This window comes from Tiliqua scincoides, chromosome 10, assembly GCF_035046505.1.
Source record: "Tiliqua scincoides isolate rTilSci1 chromosome 10, rTilSci1.hap2, whole genome shotgun sequence".
Classification (NCBI taxonomy): domain Eukaryota; kingdom Metazoa; phylum Chordata; class Lepidosauria; order Squamata; family Scincidae; genus Tiliqua; species Tiliqua scincoides.
Window position 1 is genome coordinate 4,878,907 of NC_089830.1, and position 24,387 is coordinate 4,903,293.

At 46.7% G+C, this 24,387-nt stretch overlaps 1 protein-coding gene across 1 annotated transcript in view; it reads right to left on the reverse strand.

Moving 5' to 3' along the window:
• Positions 1–701: 701 nt before the first annotated feature.
• MTFR1L (mitochondrial fission regulator 1 like) overlaps positions 702–24,387 on the reverse strand; it is a 29,925-nt gene continuing 6,239 nt past the window's right edge. The window contains exons 2-8 of the mRNA XM_066638903.1: positions 22,553–22,674; positions 21,088–21,185; positions 16,325–16,429; positions 14,700–14,809; positions 13,562–13,773; positions 8,424–8,736; positions 702–936 (exon numbers count right to left, since the gene is read on the reverse strand). Coding sequence (XP_066495000.1) covers positions 831–936; positions 8,424–8,736; positions 13,562–13,773; positions 14,700–14,809; positions 16,325–16,429; positions 21,088–21,162 — 921 coding nt within the window. The 5' untranslated portion in view covers positions 21,163–21,185; positions 22,553–22,674 and the 3' untranslated portion in view covers positions 702–830. The remainder of the gene's footprint in view (positions 937–8,423; positions 8,737–13,561; positions 13,774–14,699; positions 14,810–16,324; positions 16,430–21,087; positions 21,186–22,552; positions 22,675–24,387) is intronic.

The following is a 24,387-nucleotide window of genomic DNA, read 5'->3' on the forward strand; positions in this document are numbered from 1 at the left end:
TTACTAGGCCGGAAGTGCTACATAGTCTGCTTTTACAGGGATGTTGCAGGGGGTCCCAGTCACCTCTGAACCAGGAAAAGTGCCAGCCCAGTGGGATGGATGATAGCCCAGCACCAGTTACCATCACAGGGTTCTCGCTCTGCTGGTACCTGTTCCATGTTTGCCATCCTCCCATGTTCATTGTACCAAAAAGCAAAGAACCTGTTTTGGCTGACCACAGACAGGAGAGGCACTGAAGCTATACTTTCCTTGCCCAGGGAAAGCCTACCAGGAGAAGGTCCAAGGTGAAAGCAACCCTCGTCCACCTCTAGAAGCCAACACTGGTTCACAAATGAAACATTAGTTGGGGGGGGGGGGAAGAGGGTGGAACCTTCAGAAACTAAACAAACTACCTAAGAAGTCCCCACCTGTAACTGGGAAGGATTACATGTTTGTATGGATAACTTACCACAGGCTTGAGAAGTAAAATAATTACATTACATAAACAGGTATAAGCTAAGAATTTAGCTGCAAAATTCTGAATAATTTAACTCACCCCTAGGTCAGTGTTGGTTCACTGTAGAAGAATCCTTACCAAACAAACAAGGCTTCAGTTCAAAATATTGTGGAAAACTATTTAGCTTTTTAAAAAAGTCTAGCTGTGTGGAAAAGAGCAAATCCACAGTTCCTCTCACACTGGAGTTAATTCCACACACACACACACACACACACACACACAGAGGAACCCTAATTCCTACAGATAAAGTTTGATGTTGGAGGAAGGCCGCCACTGTGGGAAAAATATCTGAGGAACACAATATTTTGCTTAAGAGTACTAAGTTAGCATAGGGTCAGTCTTTTTTCATAGTCACATCTTCATCCTTCAGGGCAAATTTTCTCCTCAGGACCTCTGCTATAAGAATAGCGGGATCTTCCTCTTTCAGTAATGTTCGATTCCTAAACAAAAGGCAAGATAACAGGAATTAACAGTGAGGTGGACACAGTATTAACATAAGAAGAGCCCTGCTGGATCAGGTCAAAGGCCCATCTAGCCCAGCTTCCTGTATCTCACAGTGGCCCACCAAACGCCCCAGGGAACACAACAGACACTATCTATGTTCCGGTGCCCTCCCCTGCATCTGGCGATCAGAGGCAGCTTGCCTCTAAAACCAAGAGCTTGCACATGCCTACTATGACTTGTAACCCGTAATGAACGTTTCCTCCAGAAATTTGTCCAATCCCCTCTTAAGGGCATCCAGGCAAGATGCCATCACTACATCCTGTGGCAAGGAGTTCCACAAACTAATTACATGCTGGGTAAAGAAATATTTTCTTCTGTCTGTCCTAACTCCCAACACACAGCTTTTGTGGATGTCCCCTGGTTCTGGTGTTATGTGAGAGGGAAAAGAGCGTCTCTCTATCCACTCTGTCTGTCCCCTGCATGATTCTGTATGTCTCAATCATGTCCTCCCTTAGGCGCCTCTTTTAATATTAGTATTCTAGTTTGTTAGTATTAGGCGCCTCTCTTAGTATTGTCCCTCCAGAGCCCTCAAAACCGACATTGCACCATTTAAGAGGACACCACAAGTGTTTCTGCACCGCTTTGAGTGGTTTTTTTCACAGGGAACACAAGCTCCTCATTCCTTCAGGGTTTTAACTATTGTGTAGCATTACGAATTCCCTACAGCAATTTTCAGCTCCAGGCACACTGGACCTCTATGGTTTTGATCTCTTGCAATGTCACTTCCAGGAGAGTCAGGTTCTGCGGCTTTTTCTGTGGCACCTGTTTGTCGTAAGGTACTACTGCCCTTGGGCCAGGCGAAATCAGGAATCTACCCCCTGAGATGGTAGTGGACAAGTTTGATGCCAGACTTTCCAGAGTGCCAGAGAGTTGGAACATGGTTGTAGCAGAACAGGTCACCAAGGAGAAGCCATATCGTGGCACCCTCTGGATGATCTTGAGTGTGCTTTATTAAAATCAATGCACAGACATCTCTCCAGCAAAAAGGGGTTGAAAACAGGATTTGGGTGGTGAGACTATGGAGACTGGTAAAGGAACCCTGGTTTCTCTGTACAAGGAACTGTGGCAGTCTCGAATGTGTTCAGACGAAAGATTTCTTGGCTCTCTTATTTCAAACATGTTTTCTCACATCTGTTCAAGCTCTAATTTTCATCTCTGCTGTTTTCCCTGGATAGTTAGATAATTTTGTTTACTAGGCTAACTACACTGGGGGAGGGGGTGGAGATTGTCATGGGACAAGCATATTATGACAAAATATTAAAAGTCTGGTAGCCTCCTAGGATGTTAGCTGTTGCCCAAGGCAAGCTGGAAACAACAGCTTTAAGACTACAAAAATACAGGAAACGAGCTTCAGTCTTATTTTACCCCCTGTATGACTGAATTTTTAACTGCAAATCTCAAAAGTCCTGCATCTTGGGGTAAGAGAGAGGCTGCAATCCTATACCTGGAAGTAAGTTCCATTAAACTCACTGGGGCTTACTTCTCAATAGATATCCGAAAGATTGTACTGATCAAGTCCAAGAAGAACAGACTTTATGAGACAGCCTCTAAGCAAAAGTGTTTTTGTAATTGTCCAGAGCTCATGGCAGTCCCCTCTCCTTTCTAATGCCAGTGTTGTGTAGTGGTTAGAGTGCGAGCACTGGAACATCATGACCCTGAATTCAAGTCCTCCCTGAGGCGTGAAACTTGCTGGGTGACCTTGCAGCAGTCATTCTGTTTTGGCCTAAGGGAGCTCAGAGTTCTTGTGAAGATAAGGAGTCAAGTTCATCACCTTGAGCTCCTTGGAAGGAGGGCAGGATTTAAATGCAAAAACTAAAAAGGGTGTTGCCATCACCTAACCCTGCATTCAGTGTTAATTGGGAACTGCTAATTGGGTAAGAGGCCCCTCTTCAGAATCTTGTTTCACCCATAAGCATATAGTGAAAGGGCAGAAGAGAATCTACTCTTTTGCCATATCTCAAGCATTTACACCAGGGGTATCCAAACTTTGGCAGGAGGGCCACATCATCTCTCTCACACTGTGTTGAATTAATTTACATTTCAAATTTGAATAAATTTACATAAATGAATATATTAGAGATGGAACATCTATGAATGCATGAAGGTCTTGCAGTAGCTCAAGGCCTATAAAAGGCCTTGCACAAAGCAAGAGCAGCCTTTCCTTTGCTGCCGCTACTGCATCATAGACGTGAAACAGCTAGCAGTGGAGGGAGCCCTCATCCCACAGCTCACACGAGAGGTCGAATAGTTGCCCTCATGTTGAGAGCAGTTGCGTGGGGTCAGCGCGGGCTCCAGCAAATCTCTGGAGGGCCAGAGGCTCATTGGAGGCTGGAGGCCTCCCCATGGGCCAGATTGGGAGTCCTAGAAGGCCACAAGTAGCCCCCCCGGGCCGGGGTTTGGGCACTCCTGATTGGTATTGTGGCAATGGTTGTGAGGGCCAACTGATCCACACTAAGTGCTCTGAAGCACGTCCCTGAAGACCAGTCCACTGCTTGGAAAGACAATGGCTGTGCAGTCATTAACGTGTGCTTACAAAAAGCAGGTCCAAAGCGCTGCGTTCACTAAATGCTGCCGGACCTGCCCTGCTTCTGCAGGTTACTGACGGGGGGGAAACCATGTTCCCCTGCGATCCCACCCTGGCAATTCTGGCAGCACAAATCCTGTTTTGTCCGATATTCGTTTCGTGCACAAGGATAAACAGGCTCAGTCTGCCCAACTGTGTTTCTGCACAAGCCCTGCCTGCGTGGCCGGGCTATTTTTGGAATTCATCTGATAAGAACCCACCCCTTTTTTCCCCAAAACCTCACACCATGCCTGCAACGTATCGATAAGAGCGGCAGCACGGCTATCACGCCCCCCCCGTGACCCGCTGCCTCTTCTAGGTATTTTTGAGAAAGGCAAAGATTAGGACCATCTCCTGAAACTCAGAGATCACAACAGATCCTTCTCAGTCCCCTGCGGGAGAGATCCCTTACATTCACCTCGAGGGCGAATCGTGCAAATAGACACCTGGCTGAAAGCCAGCCCCAACACTCCCTGCGAGCACTTGACAACATGTGTACATGATGTTCTCCTCACACAACAATAAGCTGCTGTGCGTATCCAAACAGGAGGGACTCCCTTTCTCCTTGGAGAGCCCTTAACTGCAGCAGCTGTTACCTGCACTGCACAAGGGGACGTGGGGCTCTTATGAGCCCGAATTACGCCAGCAGGGCCCTAATTCTATTTGTCTCTGGCATGCTAAGTGCTGCCTGGCACATTACCATCTCCCAGCCTGCAGTGGGGGGCACACTCTCCTGTTACTGGGAAGGCAGGATACAGGTTGTGGCTCAAGGGGCAAAGAGGAATTTCCTTTCTTGGCACTTGCAGGATGCCAAGCTTGACTTTGCACCTACACTAGCACGGGAAAGATCCACACCACCCCCAGACCAGTTGCTACCCTTGGTGGCGAGGAACTAGCCAACTTTCCAGTGCCAATACCGCTGCAATGCAGCCCCGAGGCAAGGAAACAAATGTTCCTTTATCTTGAGGAGGCCTCTGTGACTGCCCAACCCCACCACCACGGGATACAGCACACGCCCCACTGGTATGGCAGCATCAGCACTGGGAAGTTGGATAGTATCAGGCTCTCGGTCATGATTAACTTGTCCCGCTGATTCCAATGGAATTTAGCCAAGACTAACTTATTTAGAATGTGACCCAATTTCTTATCAACAGGAGAAGACACCCAGTATTTGTGTTTTTGTGATTTTCTTCACAAAACTAAGAGAGACTTCTTAAATTGGATTGCCAGATGGTATCACCGCCTCTTGGTGCCAGAAACAAGTTTCTGGTTAAGACTACAAAACGGCTGGGGAAAAACAGCGTTTTAAAGGGTATGGAATTTACACGTGCGGTTGGTTGCCTCTATGTTAAGACTTGTCGATACAAGAAGGTACAATTAAGAAAATACCAAGTTCTTTGTTACTTTTGAAAGCTGAAAATTTTTTGACTGAGAATATCCAAAGCTTCAAGCAAATATCACCAGGCATTCGGGGGTACCCCTTCAGGAACCAGGAGACTGTGTCCCAGTCCTGCTCAAGTTCTTAGCAACTGTGCTGAAACAGCTTTCACCTGTGCCATGTTTCAGGGTGACTTTTTCTGCTGTCAGAAGATTTTTTGCTTCCAGTGAACAGAGTGCTGGGAGGGCACTCTGAGGGCGGAGATCAATATTGGGGTCCCCAGTTTCATGCTTTATTTATACCTATGTTGGGGTCAACTCGTGCAAGGAAAGCGCCCTACAGGTAGACCACAGCTGCGATACAAGGACATCTGCAAGAGGGATCTGAAGGCCTTAGGAGTGGACCTCAACAGGTGGGAAACCCTGGCCTCTGAGCGGCCCGCTTGGAGGCAGGCTGTGCAGCATGGCCTTTCCCAGTTTGAAGAGACACTTGACCAACAGTCTGAGGCTAAGAGGCAAAGAAGGAAGGCCCATAGCCAGGGAGACAGACCAGGGACAGACTGCACTTGCTCCTGGTGTGGAAGGGATTGTCACTCCCGAATCGGCCTTTTCAGCCACACTAGACGCTGTTCCAGAACCACCTTTCAGAGCGCGATACCATAGTCTTTCGAGACTGAAGGTTGCCAACAACAAAATTGGGGTCAGGGCATGAAAAAAGTTGAAGACCACTCTCTTAGATTTTATATACAACTCTGTAAGAACTGAGCACACTTTTTCTTATGGAAAGGATATTATTTATGTAAAACCCCAATAAAGTGCAACACCAAATCAAAGACTGCTTGCTCAGGGACCAATTTCGGTGCACAGAGTGACCAGTACCGGCAGATCCGGCCGCTAGACAAAACCCATTAAAGTGGTCTGACTGCTCCATTCACAGATGTGTTACTGGACAAAACCCACGTGATTTGAAATGAAAAAATGCTAACTTATACGTGAAGGTGGAGTGAACCCTGCCAGTTCTTGCAAGAAGCTAATATTTATAAATCCTTTTTACCAAACAAACAATCAAGATTTTCCCCACTGCCTAACAGGTGACACTGAAACAGAAGGAGGAATAACCTAAAAAAAAAATGAGCAATTCAGAAAAAAACGCACAAACGTGCTGTGTATTCATGATCAGCAATCCCGTTCAGCACTGTGAATCCAACGGCAGCCTCTAACAAGTACACGGGGAAAGTTCACCAAGGAAAAGGAGGAGACCTCTTTACATCATTGTTTCTCAGTCAGTGGTACAAGTACCACCAGTGGTACTTTAGGTGGTGTCTGGTGGTACTTGCTGGACCCCTAAATACCTGCTGTCTGGCAACGAGACCAGGAGTGCAACACAACGAACAGCGGTAAGAGGCTTGGCTCAATGGGCAGAGCTCCAAAGCATGCTTGAAAAAGCCCTCCCGTCCACCATGAGCCTCTTACTGGTGTTTGTCAAGTCACCTCTGGCCTCCCAGCCCAGAACTAACTCGCAATGATGTCCTCACCAGTTACTTCTGGTGGTACTTCGAATAGGTGGACCAACTGAAGTGGTATGGCGGAGGACAAACCTTGAGAAACACGGCTCTGCATCATGCATTTAGTTCCTTAAAACTGGAGTGAAAAATCCAAGGGCAATGGACACTGAAGCTGGCCAAGCACATTACGTGTTAAATTCAATGCCCCACAGCATCGCCCTGCTTGCTACCGTAATTAAATTGCATAAGGAACACTGCAGTGATTTTAAACACCCTCTCTGAATAAAGAATAGAACTTCTGGAGTAATTATCACCAAACACTTCTGTACTACCTGGCAGGCATGTGGTTACCTTACCTTACCTGTGCTACCTTACCCCCATGTGGTTAAGAGATGTTATGAAGGACTCTGTGCTGAGACACCCACAGGGCAGCTTCAGGCTGAAGAAAGATCAGAGTCATACAAAGAATGATGCTTAGGAAGATTCAGTTCTGATAAGAAGCATATGAAATGGAGAGGGTATCTGGGGCAAGCAGAGGAGGATGCAAGAGCCAAGGCAGCATCATGGAGCTTTAGGACAGTGATTTTCAGTGGGTTTTTTCCCCACCCTCCCAGTACACTGACCTCAATGGTTTTCTCTATAGTCTTCACCTCTTGTGATGTCACTTCCAGCTTCTGGGAGGCTCATCTAGGTTCTGCAGCTCTGTTTCGAGGGCAACTCTCTGTAGTCATGAATGGTCTGTCCATTTTCCTCCACCAGCTCTGCGGCATTGCTGGAGAAGATGGACACGCAACTCATTACTACGGACAGTTGCCCTAGAAACAGGGCCGCAAAACCCAGAAGAGTTTTTCAGCGATCACCAACTGCTGTGCTCCAAACTCTCATAGCCCACCTGCAGACCTTTCATGGCACACCAATTGAAAACAGCGGCTTTAGGGTGTCTGTCGACATACCTGTGAGCTCTGCCCCACTCTACTTTCACTCCTCTAAAGAGGCAGGCACTAGTCTGTGCACTGAATACTGATTTGTCTCTTCTTTTTGGACCCCACACCATAATGTGTGGCACTTAAACTCCTTACCACAGGATGTCGTGATGGCGTCTGGCCTGGACGCCTTTAAAAGGGGATTGGCCAAGTTTCTGGAGGAAAAATCCATTACGGGTGACAAGCCATGATGTGTATGCGCAACCTCCTGATTTTAGAAATGGGTTATGTCAGAATGCCAGATGCAAGGGAGGGCACCAGGATGAGGTCTCTTGTTATCTGGTGTGCTCCCTGGGGCATTTGGTGGGCCGCTGTGAGATACAGGAAGCTGGACTAGATAGGCCTATGGCCTGATCCAGTGGGGCTTTTCTTATGTTTCAGGAAGCCTGTTTGATACCCCCCCCCGAAGGGCTGGACATGTTTATCTAATCAGATGTACGTTTGGCGCTTAGAACAATTTTTACTGTTCAAACACTAGATGCTACGTTGATAGGAGAGGAACCTGGCTCTGTGGCCAATAAGGGCTAGCCATTGTAAACAGTCCTGCTCTGAAAGGTGGAGAGTAAGGGGGCAACTATGATTGACACCAGCCAATCAGCAACTATACTAATTCAGGTTCAGAACCTTAAGCACATCTAAAGATAGGTTTCTAAGAAGCCCTGCTCCAGGCAGGGACACTTTCTAAAAGCAGCTTCTTTTCTTTTAAACATCCCCTATGAGAGGTCCATATCACAGGTAGGCCAGCAATAAATAGATGCCTCCTAGGAACTTTTGTAGACCTATCTAGAAGACTATAAAGGGATCAAAATGGGAAGGGCAATAAAAATATATCTTGTGACGCTGTGCAAGATTGCTGTGATGCAGCAGGCAGGCTTGAGAATCAATCCCTGTACAAACTTGATCGCAGCACTGAAGACCCAACAGATGTGACTTCAAAGAATGCAAACATTCTGCAATCCACAGATTTTCAGGGATGGAAAAAAGAAGCAACTTACAAGTCCTTGTTCTGTTTCATCCTATGAATGTCTTTAAGGATGCCCATCATGTCTGCAAAACTGCTGGCCTTAGAGAGCGAGACCGAGTCTTCGTCGTCGGAATCCTTTGGGTCTGCTTTGCAACATTCGGAGGTTACAGAACAAAGCATGGACACGGATGGAAGCTCTGGGCTTTCCAACTCCGCCTCCTCCTCTGTGATGTCACTAATGACAAAGGAAGTCGTAGATTGGAATGAGGATCCGAAACAAGGCAAGGGAGAAGAGACATTTGAACTTCCTGGAGACAACAAATCGGGCGTTAAAGAAGAAGAAGCTGAAAAAGAGAACAATACACGGAGATGTAAGCCGAGTACCAAAGCAGGGTTTGTGTCTGCAGAACCCCACATGCCAAGCCAAAGTTCTACGATTGGACCAAAGAAACAGCTCCCCATTGAACACAATGGGACATTTCTGAGTAGACATGTCTAGGATTGTGCTGCTAGTTGCTGACCCATTCCTGTCCACCTCTGCCGCTCTACCTCTTCATGCACACCTTGGAGAAGAGGATGGGAAAGAAGGGAGATCTATTGGAGAGCAGAGTGGACTACAGCACCCCTCTCCCCCTCTTTCCAGAAGCAGCAGTAAATGTGAGTAGGGATGGGCCACCCCTCATAAGGAAGTCACACCCTCTCCACTCGTTTCAGCCAACATCTCCAAAGTGGCCACACTGCCATCTGGTTACGAGCTAGTTCCTGATAATGATCTCTTAGCAGCAGCCAGAATTAGAATTACAGTGGTCCACTTCTTCTCCGCAGACTTGGCATTTGCAGATTTCAGCATCCACAAATTCCAAGCCAGCAGCTGGAGGGTCTCAGGAGGCCTCCTGGACACAACCGGAAGACACTTCCAGTCGCAACCATAGGTGTTCTACCTCTGCATCCAATCAGAACCAGAAGTTGCCGGTGCGAACCAGAAGTGCTTTCTGGCCGTGTCTGGAAAGCCTTCCGAGGAAGCAGCGTGCAATTTCCAGAGGGCCGGGCACAGCCCCCAGGTAAGCAACTGTGGCACTGCACTGGTCCCTCCACAGATTTCAGGTACCTGGGGGAGTCCTGAAACGGATCCCCTGCAGATACCAAGCGCCCACTGAGGTTAGAAATTGAGAGAGATGCGTAAGTCCTCAGGAACCTACTGGTTGCTCCAAGTGTGGAATGTGTTATACCTGATTAGTTTAGCAGCATAAAAATAAAGACACACAGACAAGTGGGTGACTGTTGCCTAGAGAGATGCAATATATTTATAACATACTGGAATTCTACCCAACTGTCCTTCCATAGCTTATCTAGAGAGCCACTACACAAGAATGGAGGCATGTATGCAGGGTCATTTTGGGAGCCTGGAATAGCTGCTTGCTACCCTGCAGTGCCAGAGAATTCAGAGCTCATTCCATCTCGGGTGTATAACTGCTGACAGACATCTTGGATGTCTGTCAATATCTTTGGGGCAGGAATCTTCTTAATGCCTTGGTAAGGAAGCAGGGTGCAAGGCTGGTACCCCATAACAGTGAGGCACGCAGGAAGAGAAACTTGTGGAAGGAAATTACATTCTTTGGTGGGTGGTAAATATCAGAGGAACTGAATGCATTCATGGCCTCTGCGTGAGCACTGAAACCAGAAGACAATCGCTGACTGGGTTGCACACGTGCAACACTGGAAGTTAAAAAAGAACGGCTTCGCGTTTTCGTCCTGGCACTCCATAACAGCTCCATCCCGAATCCAGAAAACGGACAGAACAAATGAAATTATTAATTGGACACAGAAACTATACCCCGAAATATGTAGCCACATCTGTCCTAGATTGTCTAAGAGGCTGCACACGGTTTGCAGTTTGATTCTGAATGGCTGCTAGATGCCAAAGATGGCGTTCAGCAGCATGGCCTCCAAAGACTCACAAGACCTTGATAAGTGAAAGAGGTGACAGAGGGAGGGCTGGCCAGGATGCTCTTGCGATTGAGCCACACTGCAGAAAGTGCATGCGGCGGCAACACAGGTCAAAGCAGGCCAGGCCAACAGGTGTTGATCCTCATGGCAAAAGACAGCACTGTTGTTGAAATGAGAGAGAGAGAGAGAGAGAGAGGTGCAGCAATTCATCCAAGAGCATACGTAGAACAAAAAAGGAACAGGAACGGGCGACAAAATGCTGAGTGGCAGCAGGTTCTAAAATGAGGTCGCCAGAGGTGCCCTTCCCTCACTCCAGGTGTAATGGAAGATCAGAAGATCATCAGGTGGGTGATGTGGTGTTGACAGCGATTCCATGTTTTGACAGATGGTTGACAGCTCTGGGAAGGGCAGGGCTGGCTCCACAGCTGTAACCAATCAAGGCCAATGGAGAGCTGGTTGGACACCTGAGCTTCATCTGACCTTGATGGGGCTTTGAATGAGCTAAGGAGGTAGCTCACAGCTGAGCTGCATTTGCCCTTAATGGGACACAAAGGATAAAAGGCAGCTTCAGAAGGACCAAAGGAGTGGGGCGCTGACCCAGCCGGAAGCGGGACGCTGACCCAGAGGGAAACCCGGATCCTGGCCCAGAGGGAGACGCTACCTGACCCGGAGGGAACCAGACCAAGAGGGCTACCTGACCCAGACCTACAGGAGAAGGAGACTGCCAGGACTCTGCTGGAGGACACAGAAGACTGGGAAGACTGGACTGTGCTTTGGAGACCGGATTGGACTTGAATTGGAAGCTTCAGACCTTTACCCACTGAGTTAAGTGGAGTTTTGGGGAGGGAAAGCCTCTGGACAAGAGGACTTGCAGGGAGTGTCTGTGTTCATAGCAATAAATTTGGGGAGTTGCTATAGATAAGGAGTTCTGTGCTCATTCCTTTGCACACCACAGCGGTTGTTCTAGAGATAAAGAGGGTGTTAATTAGCCAAAAAGCGGGCATTAGAAGGGAGTTGGGATATTTGGGCGGGACAAATGGGCGTAGTCGGCAGGATTCGAAAATTAGGATAGGACACCAGGCCACCACTCAACCTGTGCCAGATCCACCAAGGGATGAACCAAATGCACATCCATCCCTAGCTACCCAGACGTCCATCTTTTCCTCCTGCTTCAGATTTTTAGCGCCAGCTCTTCAGGGCAGAGACCCACCTGTGTCACTCGAAGGCCCCCACACGCACTGCTGGCAGCCCACACAAATTCTTGAATTTGTAGTGCTTTAATCTATTTGCAATTCTTGCAAACTTTCTGGGGTTGGAAGGTGCCTTTCTGCATGCAGAAGTCATTTCCGTGGCAGGGCCTCTTTCCACTTGGTGCTTGAATGCGCACAAGCGAAAGCACATCCCAAGAGGCTCGTCCCCTAATGTGAGGCAGAATCAGGCAAACTGCTACAGAACCTCCCTTTTACGTGTGCAAACCCTTGAACGAGTCCTCGTGGAACAGCACAGGCTATGATCTTCCTCCTGCTCATATGTCTTTGGATCCATCCCGTTCTATATTGCTGGAACTTGCTCCAGCAAGAGCAAGGTGAAAATTTAGCATATAAATACATTGAATGTGGGGATAAGAATAGGCCCTCAGTTTGGCTGTACTTGTCATAAGAGGCGACTAAACAGCCACCGGGTAGATGGGACTCGTCAGCCTGGGAAGGCAGCTCATCTGAGAGAAGGAAAACTCTGATCCCAAACCTCCATTGCCTTGTGGCTACATCCAGTTATGGAAAAGGCGTCAGGAGTCAACCTCGAGGCAAAATCCGGAGCCGGAGTCCCTGAGGCAGTTCATGGCTGAACACAGTCACGTTCTGGCGACTCCTGCGACACCGCTGGAACCAACCATATTGGCCTCTGCCTTTCCATTGGACCATTTCAGTGATGTGGAGAGGGGGGATTTGCTGCATGGGTAACAGTCTATCCTCCATATCTACCTTACCCAGGCCTCGCGCACTGGAGAGGACACTCTGTTCCAGAACCACCATTCAGAGCGTGACACCATAGTCTTCCGAGACTGAAGGATGCCAACAAGAAGGACTGCAGGAGTCCTGGGCGCAATCCATTCAGAGAGCTCTGGCAAATCCTGCCTCGCTCTTTCTAGCACATTTATTTTGGCCTTGCCCATCTGCTCAAGCGCTCACAGGGTATAAAAAGCAAGCATCAAGAATCAGACGGTACAAAACAAACTCAGTTATGGCCAGGAAACCAAAAACATCTACACATTTAGAAGGGGCTTGAGAGAGAAAGAAAGAGTCTTTGAATCTTTTTTGGAAGTGTGCCAGGAAGTGGAGAGGCAGGTCTCCAGAGGCAGCAGAGTGCAGAAGCCATATCCAGAGAAGTCCTGCTCTGCTTCTTCTTGCAAAGAAGCCCCAGCCTCATTTTGCAGACCTTAACAGACTGAGGGGGTCCTCCGGGGATGGCTGTACAAAGGTAGTCATCGGCATAACTGAACTAAGGGTACAGACTATGGCCTTCTCCTTCTCGCGTGCGAGAAGAATGAAAGGACTGGCTTTCGCTTCAGAACAAGACACACTGCAGGTTAGATGCAATCATGGGAAACCGTGGTTTAGATGGAAAAGGAGAAGACAGGCAGCCTTCTTCCAACACAAATGAGCATGCAAAGCAAGCAAGATGGGTAGATAAGCAATGAAAAGCATCTGGCAGAGACCATCACAGGCAGGGCAGAGAGGAAGAAAACACTTTGAAATGCTGGCTTACGATGATGTCCCATTGCATAGCCAAAGCACCTATGTGAACCCCACAGATAACACTGCAGGGGAGGGAGGGACTCCACTGCTGAGCAACAGCTAGTTTACTGTGCTACGTGGCTGCACGCGCTAACACATGGGAGTGTTTTGCGCCATTTCATCATGTTTGGCAGTCACACTACTTATCCTTGTGACCAGACACTACTGAAGCCCTAGTGAGCAGGCAGAAAGACAGGAAAGGTGTATTGGACCTTCTCTACAAGACAAATTGCTTTTCTTACCAGTATCTTTTCAGCACATTTGCCTGCAAAAGAGGAACCCAACTTTCCGGTAGCTTCCATGCTTGCTACAGCAATTCCTGCGTGTCCAACGATCAGTTATGTTACTATCTGTACTGCTAGTTTCTGACATCTGATGTGCAGATGCAGCCGGACGCGGAGCTGCCTGCCAAGGTGCTGCCTCTTACCTGAATCGGCTGCCACGATCTTAGCGATCTGACTCCGCAGGTGACTCAACTCGTCCTGGAGCTCCGTCGTCCGACTCAAGGCAGGTAAGCCCGGCTTCTTCAGAGCCAGCAGCTTTTCTTCCTGCTTTCTTAAATTCGGGACGGAGGCATTCCGCTGTATGACGAAGAGCGGGCTGGGCTTCCACTTGTGCTTGAGTGGGCGATTATCTGTCCTGGAAGCCACAAATCCAGACACCCCAATGAAACAGCCCCAGCAGGCAAAGGCGCCCCCCCCAAGTGAAAGGAGCCAACGTTCCTACCATCTTTCTTTAACAAAATTCTTTGTGTTCTAGAACAGTGGTTCCCAACTCCTACGGAGGAGGAGTTGGGAACCATGTAAGTAGTTGTGGGAGAGGAGCTAAGGGATGAAGCTGCTAGGGATGGAAGGGGATGCTTGACACCTCCGCCAGCACTGGTCTTGGAGGGGGGGGTGCAGGGAGCCCCGCAAATGCCTCCACAGGGTTCCCCAAGTCTCCAAAAAGGTAAACATCGTGATCAGAAACCACTTCTGGTTTTTACCTTCTTGCAGTCTTGGGGAGCCCTGCAGAGGTGTCCGTAGGGCTCTCTCCCCCATTGTGCCCCCTACCCACAGCCAGATGCCACCAAGGTACGTTGCCAGGGATTTGCAAAATGAGTAGCTCATGTGCTTGCTCTTCTGGAACTTCCCTACAATGTTCCCTCTAACGCAGTGTTTCTCAAACTGTGGGTTGGAACCCACTAGGTGGGTCGCGAACCAATTTCAGGTGGGTCCCCATTCATTTCAATATTTTAATATATTAGACTAGATGCTACCATGGTATGTGACTACTTTTGGGGAAATGTGACAGATCAGTACTTTTAACAGGTTACTCTTTTAACGATGACAGTCAATGGGGCTTAGTCCTGGGTATGTGTCAGTAGGATTGCAGCCTGGGATTGTTAAAAAATTTCCTGCTTGATGATGTCACTTCCGGTCATGACATCACATCCGGTGGGTCCTGACAGGTTCTCATTCTAAAAAGTGGGTCCCGGTGCTAGAAGTGTGAGAACCACTACTCTAAGGGGTCCTGAATGGCATGACAAGCCATGATGCTGCACTGAAAAAGGAGAAAGGACATACCTGACTCTAGCATATGTTTCTTCATCATCTGAGGCTATCCATGCAACATCTGCCAGAGATGGGACAGGCGGAGAGTCATTTAAGTAGAGATCCGAGACATCTGGTAGAGCCTGGAAGAAAGAGAGAGAGAGAGAGAGAGAGAATGCAATGATCCTGACTTGAGGTTGTCACCTTACAAAACAACATCCTGCAAGTTTAAAAGGTGCACAGTTAGAGGTTTTCCAGCACAGAAGTTGCCCTGAAAATCATTTGTGGACCACAACTTTGGGAAAGACACTGTACTGCAGCCTACAGCCATAGAGGCTGCTAGTGATGACAGATGGTTAACAGAAGGCAAGGAAATAACTTGCCACAACGTGGAGTTAATTATCTTCCTTCCTGCAAACTTCTCAGCAGCTGAAGTCGCTGGGGCAATATCAGGCCCATCTACTCCTAGCCCAGTTTGTGTGTGTGTATGTGTGTTTTTAACACAAGCACTGTGAAGATAGGAGACACTGGATTCTCCACTGGGGTGACTTCATACCCCAGCTAACTTCCGTTCCTCCAGTCGGGCTGAATTCTTCTTTATAGCAAGTGAATGCATAGCCCCAGTGATCTACATGCAGAGAGTAACACGGTTCTGATTTTTGGACCTTACTGAATTCTAGACACATTTACCTGAGAATACGTCCCACTGAAATCAACAGAACTTAACATGTACAATAGACATGTATATGCCTGCACTGTGCAAATCAGTGTAAATCAACATGTACATGACTGTACTGTGAGTATATATAGAGTACAAACAAGAGCCAGAAGTGTTTTTGTTATGTGTGTATGAGCTTGTGTTTACACTACAACATGTCTTGTTTTGTACATATTATGACACAAACCAATTTCTGCTGTTAAATACATTTCCATAGGATTTCACTTGTAAGCATAACAGCTAACATCAGAACCAAAAAAAGGCAGGTTTTTCTGCTCCTGGACGACAGGCAAGGCAAGAAGCTCTGGAGTTAACAGCAGGGTTGTCAGGGTGCACAAAGATCCCCAAACCATTCCAGATTTGCGCTCAGAGTTGCCCCCAGTCTCACAAGGCTGAAGTCCTACACACAGGTCCCACTGAACTCAGTGGGGCTTACTGTACCTCCGTAAACACACACACAGGATAAGTTGCAAGTCTCCTAGTGTGAGCTCTTTTATCTGCCTGATATCAAGGAACAAGAAACAGCACGCTGGCATATTCTGAAGGATGAGGCTTATATTTTGCATACCTGATGCACCAGGCCAGCTGATTTTGGAAGTAATAAGATTTCACCGTGGAACAAGACAAGCACAAAAATGGGGTTGAAGTGCATTAACACACAGAGGAAACTCTGCCCCACTTGAAGCATTCCACCAGCAACCAAAAAGCCATCTTGAGGCTACAGTCAAAGCAAGCAAATCCAAACCAGACTCCATTGCAGTGAATGGGACGCAAGGCATTAGTGACAAATCACAGATTTTCAATAGTGCTTGTCGGGATTAGCTTCCTTCGGACCCAACTCTTGGGTTTTCAGCCCATGCACGAGGCTGACCAGGACAGCTCCCCACCCACAGGTCACTTTTCCACCGGAATACATGGTGCCTCAAACGCACTACTGTACCTGAAAGGAAGCACGAGGGCATGGTTTCAAAGGCAGGTTTGTCCCAATCCGCCTGACAAAGCTGCGCGTCGAGCCATAAGGTTTATTCTGCCAAATTGGGATCGTCTGCGGACCAAGAGACATGGTGGTCAAAAGCCTGTCACAAACCCCATGTTCACTAACAGAACACCTTCACTTGTAGGTGACATCCTCACCTCCAAGGACTTATGATCTAGGGGTGTCCAAACTTTCTGGCAGGAGAGTCACATCCCCCAGCCTGTCCCATCCTGCACTGCACCCCTGTGAGTGCAGAGCTGAGTGCAGAAATCTCTTTTTCTAGCCATTTTGCATCAATCAGGATCAACTGCTTTGGGGAACCGAAGAACACAAAGCTCACAACTGCAGACGCAAACACAGCATTGAAAGACCTCGGCCTTGACGAAATGCAGGAAGGCGTCCAAATTCTCATTAGCTGTCGGATCAAATGCTTCGTAGAGTTTTTGTTGCTGGAGTGGCTAAGATCACTTTGTTTAAAGTAGAGAGAACTTCTGTCTAATCCATTAAGAAATGTAAGCAGCTGGTTCTATAAATATCTCCCCACAGACCCCGGGGCCTCAGCCACCTGTCCGTTCCTCTCTAACGTTAAGTGTTCATTTTACACGCAGTGAGTTGATGCCCAAAGCTGAAAGACACATTTTTATAAAGACAGCATCACACATTGTTTAGTGAAAATGCAACACTCTGTTCTAAAGCAGTACACTTGCGCACGTCGATTCTGAACGCAACAAAAACAAAGTCGCAGACACCAGAATCAAAACAATTTACTGCTTGAAGAGTCGTCTGTCTCCCCTTGATAATCAGCTGCCCTCTCTTTTGACATTGAACGATCTGTGCTTCTCTTTGGAACAATTTTGCTAAGATAAACTTCCCAAGAGGTGAACTGGGGGAAATCCAAATATCTCCTTTAAACAAATACTTTAATTAAATCTTTTATCATATATACAAGGCTGAAGAAAAATTATGCATTATGATATTACGCTATAATTATTTTAATCTCCCAGAAAAATCTAGGTAAGTAAACATAACCTATGCTCACAATATTGCTTGTATGACAATGCAAATGTCTGCAGCTCCTTAACACAAAGAACCCATCACACGCCTGACCAAGTGCTATGCTTTCCTCTCCCTGCTAGTTTCTTTGTCCTTCACTGCAAGATCTCAGCTAGTCAGGGATCACACAGTGAACACAATGACATCACATAACCAATCGGACTTGGCTACATGATTATGTCACCAGGGCCAATCACACTTGTCTAAACTGAGGATGGGGAGAAAATGTTCTTAAGAAAAATGCTCAATACAGGTGGAACCACAGAATCCACTGATTTGACTCACCACTAATAGTGGGGTCCACTTTTAAATGCCTTGTAAAAAGAGAAAAAAGGACCCAAATCCCATTTTCTACCTTCATGCTGTTACCATAGATCAGGGGTGTCCAAAGTTTTTGGGAGGAGGGCCACATCGTCTCTCTGACACTGTGTCAGGGGCGGGGGGGGGGGGGAAGAATTAATTTACATTTTAAATTTGAATAAATTTACATAAGTTTACATAAATGAATATATTAAAGATGAGCTTATATGAATGAATGAAGGTCTTGCAATAGCTCAAGGCCTATAAAAGGCCTTGCACAAAGCAAGGCTGGCCTTTCCTTTGCTGCCGCTACTGCATCACAGATGTGAAACAGCAAGCAGTGGAGGGAACCCTCATCCCACAGCTCATGAGACAGGTCAAACAGTTGCCCTCACACTGAAATTCCAGCCAAAGTTAACCTTTTATTCTCCTCCAGAGAAAAGGGCTCAGCCTTGTTCCATTTTGTTAATGCTTGCATTTGGCAGGAGTCTGTTTTTTTTTTTAACACCAGGATATTCATCCTCCTTTCCATCTGAAGAAGTCCCAGTCTACAATTCAATGCACCCTTACTAAAGAATAACACCCATGGAAAGCAGTGGGTCTACTTCTGAGTAAAACGGGTTGCAAATATATGCAGCTGCATCTCTCTGCTGTGAAATGAATTGCACACTCCCAGTTATGTGTTATATGTTGTATGTAGAGCTTCTGGCTTAACACACCAGACACCTTAAAGGTGGATTTGATTCAGGGTTCTCCTGCAGTGGTTCCCAACCTTTTTCACTTGCATATCCCTTGGCAGCCCATTTCCATAAATTGCACCCTTCATATTAGCAAAATGCTTGTAATTAATATTAATAATATAAACTATATCCTCTATATGAAAACCCAGACTTCATGTATTCATCATAGTGTTTTCTCTTTTTATCTGTTTGAAGAACAGAAGACTCTGCCTTTGCACTGTTTTGCAACAGAAGTGTCCTGAGAAACTCTTGGTGATTGATTACTTTCCATATTATGTTTCAGCTTTCTTACTGTGTTGGTTTTCAATCACTAATTCATATGTGAATTTTTGACCAAAAATTAGCTATTGGTGGGGCTTTCACAGCCAACTAGCTACCTCCCTTCATGCCTTGCTGGCCCTGCAAGGCATTCTGGAGCACTTTTTCTGCCATTATTCCATTCTTTTTCAAGTACCCCTAAAGGTCCTTGAAGGTCCTGTACCAGGATGCAGGTCTCTTGTCATCTGGTGTGCTGCCTGGGGCATTTGGTGAGCCGCTGTGAGATACAGGAAGCTGGACTAGATAAGCCTATGGCCTGATCCAGCGGGGCTGTTCTTATGTTCTTAACTACAATTCCCAGGAAGCCTTGCAGGTCTCTTGTTATCTGGTGTGCTCCCTGGGGCATTTGGTGGGCCGCTGTGAGATACAGGAAGCTGGACTAGATGGGCCTATGGCCTGATCCAGTGGGGCTGTTCTTATGTTCTTAACTACAATTCCCAGGAAGCCTTGCAGGTCTCTTGTTATCTGGTGTGCTCCCTGGGGCTTTTGGTGAGCCGCTGTGAGATACAGGAAGCTGGACTAGATAAGCCTATGGCCTGATCCAGCAGGGCTGTTCTTATGTCCTGTTGAGTGCCCCTGGGGGTACATGAACCCCAGGTTGGGAACCACTGTTTTACTGGTATGTTGTTTACAGTGCACTTACTCTGATAGTGTTTACAAAAAGGTGCTGGAGACCAGAATTTAAAACAAATAAAAATGTATCTTATGATCTTTTACTATGTTTTCAATAAATTAGAGATTGTAAAGTTCTTAGGTAACAATTACTGCTAAGTTATTTTTCAGGATCTGGCCCCGGGGAAAATCAGACAAAACTATAGTCAGACACTGCCCTGAGTTTAACCACCGACTTATCCGAGGGTCATAGAAAATTCCAATTTTTGGCTCAAAAACTGCCCTCGATCTGAGATCGACTTATAATAATAATAATAATAATAATAATAATAATAATAATAATAATAATAATACAGGTATTTATATACCGCCTTTCTTGGTCTTTATTCAAGACTTTATTCAAGGCGGTTTACATAGGCAGGCTTATTTAAATCCCCATAGGGATTTTTACAATTGAAAGAAGGTTCTTTCTTTCAAGAACCACAACATTCAGGTGTTTCTCTCTGATCTGGTTTCACATTCTGGCCTCCATCCTCCCACGCTCAGAGCAGATGGAATAGCTCGGCTTCAGCTTGTCAGCTGCTTCAAGGTCGCACGGTGCCGGTGGCCTCGAACTGGCGACCTTGTGGATGTTATCTTCAGGCAAATGGAGGCTCTACCCTCTAGACCAGACCTCCTGCCCAGACTTATAGGCTAGTATCTACTGTAATTATAACTTCATTCCATTATTTACCCCATCTAATGGCTGGATGTGGTATAGTGTCTCTACAATGAATTCTGGAGAGGTAGTGGAAGAGCAAGAAACCTGGAAGTGGGTCTTTAAAGCTATTTTTCCACTGATTTGGCATTCACTGATTTTTTTTTATCCACCGGGGGTTCCGTTCCAGTGGATGATGAGACATGACCTGTACTTGCATAGCACTTTTTGAGTGTACAACTTGCCCAAGGCCACTGTGGCAAAGGTTAGATGTGGGAAAGTCCTATTCTCAGTTTGGTCTCTTAGCCACTCCTTTACACCACACCTCCTTGTTGCTGAAGCAACTGACTGATAAACTCAGTCTTGTCACAGGCACAGCAACAATGAAACGGACACAGGGCAGCACAACAGACAATATCAGCCTGCTGGTTCTAAAACTGGGAATGCATTCCCTCCTCATTGCACTCCTTCAGAGAAAAGGCCATCCTCACCCAAGGGGGAAGCCTGCATCTTCCTGCCACAGGACTCCTTGCAATATTGCCAACGAATAGTGAGGCACTCTTGGGCAGCCTGCAAAGCTTCCACAAAATGCACTCTCCCCCTTAGGACAAGAGAAAGCCACCTGTGGGCAGGATTATACCTGCAAGCTGCAATCCTCATACTGGCTACTTGCATGGAACACAAGTACATGTTTTGTTTTTTTTTTACCCCATTGCTGTTTTCAAAAATATCCAAGAGATTTAGGAGATGAAATTTTTATCAATTTTCAAGATGCAAATTTTTGTCCAGCTTCCTGTATCTCAGTGAGCCACCAGATGATTCTGGGAGTACACAAGACATCAAGGATGCATCTGGCATTCAGAGATAGGCTACCTCTAAAACCCAGAGATTGCATCATGACTTATAATCTGTGATGGACTTTTCCTCTGCAAATCTGTCCAATCCCCTTAGACCATCACAACATCCTGCGACAAGGAGTTCCACAGATTATGTTAATTTCCACTTACCGAATCAGCTTCCATCTCCAGCCAAATAGGAAGTACGAGGAAATCAAGGGCCAAAACAGAAGCTCCAGAAATCATAGAGTAGCTTCATAGTATTTCACCTTTAAAAGAAAATTAATGGCTCATTAGAAGTGGCTTTCATCTGCATTCAGAGATTTGTTTCAATGAAAAGCTAAAGGGGCTGCTGAAAAAAAACAACACTCCCAGGGAGGAAGGGGCACAGCTCTGTTCCAAGTTTCATCCAGCTCAGAGGAGAAAGACCCGCAGCACCAGAGCCCAAAACGCAACCGCCGCAGCGCAAGGGACTCGATAGAAAGCATTCCTAGCAAGTCGCCTTCCTCAAACTCTAATGCAAGCAACTTCATAGACTTCTGGCAATCTGCTTCAGTGACCAATTACTGCTGCAGCTCCATTTTCTGCCCCATCATGTTCCAGCAGAAGGGTGGATCCCTTGAACTTTCAGAGCTATGCCATCTCCCCCCCCCCCCCACACACACAAATATCTTGCAGCTCTGAACTTGTAACTTGGTACTGAAACATTCCCACTCTTTGAGATGGAGAGAGATGGAGATGCAAATGGAGAAGGTACAGGTAGTTAGAGGCCAGAAGGCTACAGGTTCAGAATGGAAACCCTGCAACCCACCCGGATGCTGGAGGATTCTCTCTTCTCCAGTTCCCCCTCTCCCCCGATCTCACTTGTACCATTTAATGCCACAGAAGAACCCAACAAAAGAGAAGCCAACAGGGCAAGGCTGATTAATCTTTATTCTCTGTCTATTAGACTTACAGATATGAGTGGTTCTCTTTGGAACAGCGCAGTGGTTCTCAAACTTTTTAGCCCCAGGATCCACTTTTTAAAATGACACCCTGTTAGGATCCACCTAGCTTAATGAGACTTTTAAAAAGGTGATCTAGAAGGAAATCATCTATTTATTTATTTACAAGTAATATTTTATTTACTTATTTGCAAAAAAAAAACACCTCAAACCATTTCTCGTAATGAGGCAGCCCTAATGAAAAGCCTCAAGGCTTGAGGGGCTTAGTTATGTGACCCAACCTTCACCTGCCCTCACTACCTGTCATTGATGGGGGAGGGGGGGAACACCCCAGAACAAAGACAATCAACATTTAGCTCCCTATATTTACACAAGCATGCAAACTGCAGGAACTCAGCCCTTTGCTGGGGAGTTAGCAGCTACCCGACTTTTGAATAGAGCTGGAAGCAGTGAGTTATCTGATCTTTCCATCTGTTTTCATTGGAGGCCCATCAGGAACTGGGTTCCGACCCACCAAGGGGGTCCTGATCCACAGTTTGAGAAATGCTGGAATAGAAGGATCAGGAAAGGAAGCAGGGCCCTCCTTCACTCTTGCCCACTGAAAGAGAGACATGAAGATTACAGACCCCAGAGAAGCGGACAAATGCTTGTGGAAAAAGAAATAAATCTTGCCTTCCAAAGGTGGCACTCACAGGACGAGGAGAAAGAGCTGCTACTCCCACCATCAAAGAAAGCGTCGGCTGATGTCACATCCGCCAAAGGTATGAACTGGACAGATCAGCAATCCCAAACTTGAGAGAGATCCCAGACTTGACTGTGGAAGAAAAAGCCATTTATTTATTTATTAGCAGAGGAAAAAAAAAATCAAGATCCCAAAATCAAATATCACAGCCAAGACAAACTGTGGGAAACACAACACAATAGAAGTGTCTGTTCCAAACTCCTGAAACAGATCGCACGCCAACGTTTGTTTCCCCCTCGCAGCAACGTTACCAAGATGCCCAAAAGCCACTACTCGGGTCCGCAACATCAACTAGAAGAGCAAGATAAAATATTCAAACCACACTCCAGGAAGTCAGGCACTTCCCATTGGCACTTTGGGGGGACACACAATGTTGACATCCCCTGCTCTGATGTCCTCCCCTTGGTCCTTCAGAACGGAGTAGGATTCCTGAGCATGGTAGCCCTACAAGACCTGCTGTTGGAAAATAGTGTTACATCCTTGTGATAAATGCCCTGTCCGTCCCCCCCTCTATTTTTTGCTTCAATAGAAAAGGTTCTCCATATTAGCAATGCCGGGCTTCCACTCCTAAAAAGCAGAAGCTAAAGAGCTTTATAAGGAAGAGGTTTCCAGCAGAGATGGGAGAGATACTGTGATTAGTCTGAGTTGGCTTTAAAGCAGTAGTAAAATGGAACTCTTAAGAACCTGGAGAGTCCCGGTTTTTAACTGCTGTTTATGGCTTGCTCTCCAACAACATGTCCTGTCCAGGAACATTTTCCCCGATGAAGTTCTGAAAAAGTTACAGAATGGAATGATGGACTTTTCAACAACATGGATCGTAATTCTTTGACACAGCCATGATCTTCTTACCCAAATAAAGATATGTTAAATTGTTGGATTATTGCTGGCCATAAAAACCTACAAACATATATAAGACCAGGATGCCCGGGACAAAGTAAGTGGCTGGCGCTAGGGACTGAATTCTAGCTAGGCCCACTTAGGAAATTCTTTGTTTGCTCCTTCCCCTCCAAGCCAGCCTGCAAAACCCACCTCTGCAGGGACACCTTGGTGGTTTTCTGGGCTGCTTTGCTAAGTTATTGCATCCAATTTAGTCCAGCCTCTTTGGGGCCCGTTCCTTCTCTTTTTGGCTTTTTGAAAAACTGGTTGTACTTTGACTCCTTACCTGTCTAGTCCGTGTTCCCAGGTAACTCAGCTTGTGGGCACTGCTTCCATTTGGATTCCATTTGGATTCCATTTGGGCAGGAGGTCTGGTCTAGGGGCAGGAGGTCTGGTCTAGAGGGTAGAGCCTCCATTTGCCTGAAGATTAACATCCACAAGGTCGCCAGTTCGAGGCCACCGGCACCGTGCGACCTTGAAGCAGCTGGCAAGCTGCAGCTGAGCTGTTCCATCTGCTCGGAGCGTGGGAGGATGGAGGCCAGAATGTTAAACCAGATCGGAGTGTAACATCTTGAATGTGGTGGTTCTTGAAAGAGAGAACCTTCTTTCAATTTGTAAAAATCCCTGCGTGGATTTAATAAGCCTGCCTGTGTAAACCGCCTTGAATAAAGTCTTGAATAAAGACCAAGAAAGGCGGTATATAAATACTGTATATTATTATTATTATATTATTATATTCAAATAAGCATCCCTGGGCTCTGCCCTCTCCTGGGAGGGTTGGTTCCCTCCCCCCAACTAGGCTTCTTTTGCCCAAGATGGCAGCAACAGATAGATCTATCACCCGCCACATTCAGTTGCTCACCCAGCAAATCTGGGGAGAGAAGGGGCGTTCTGGGCACTACCCACTAG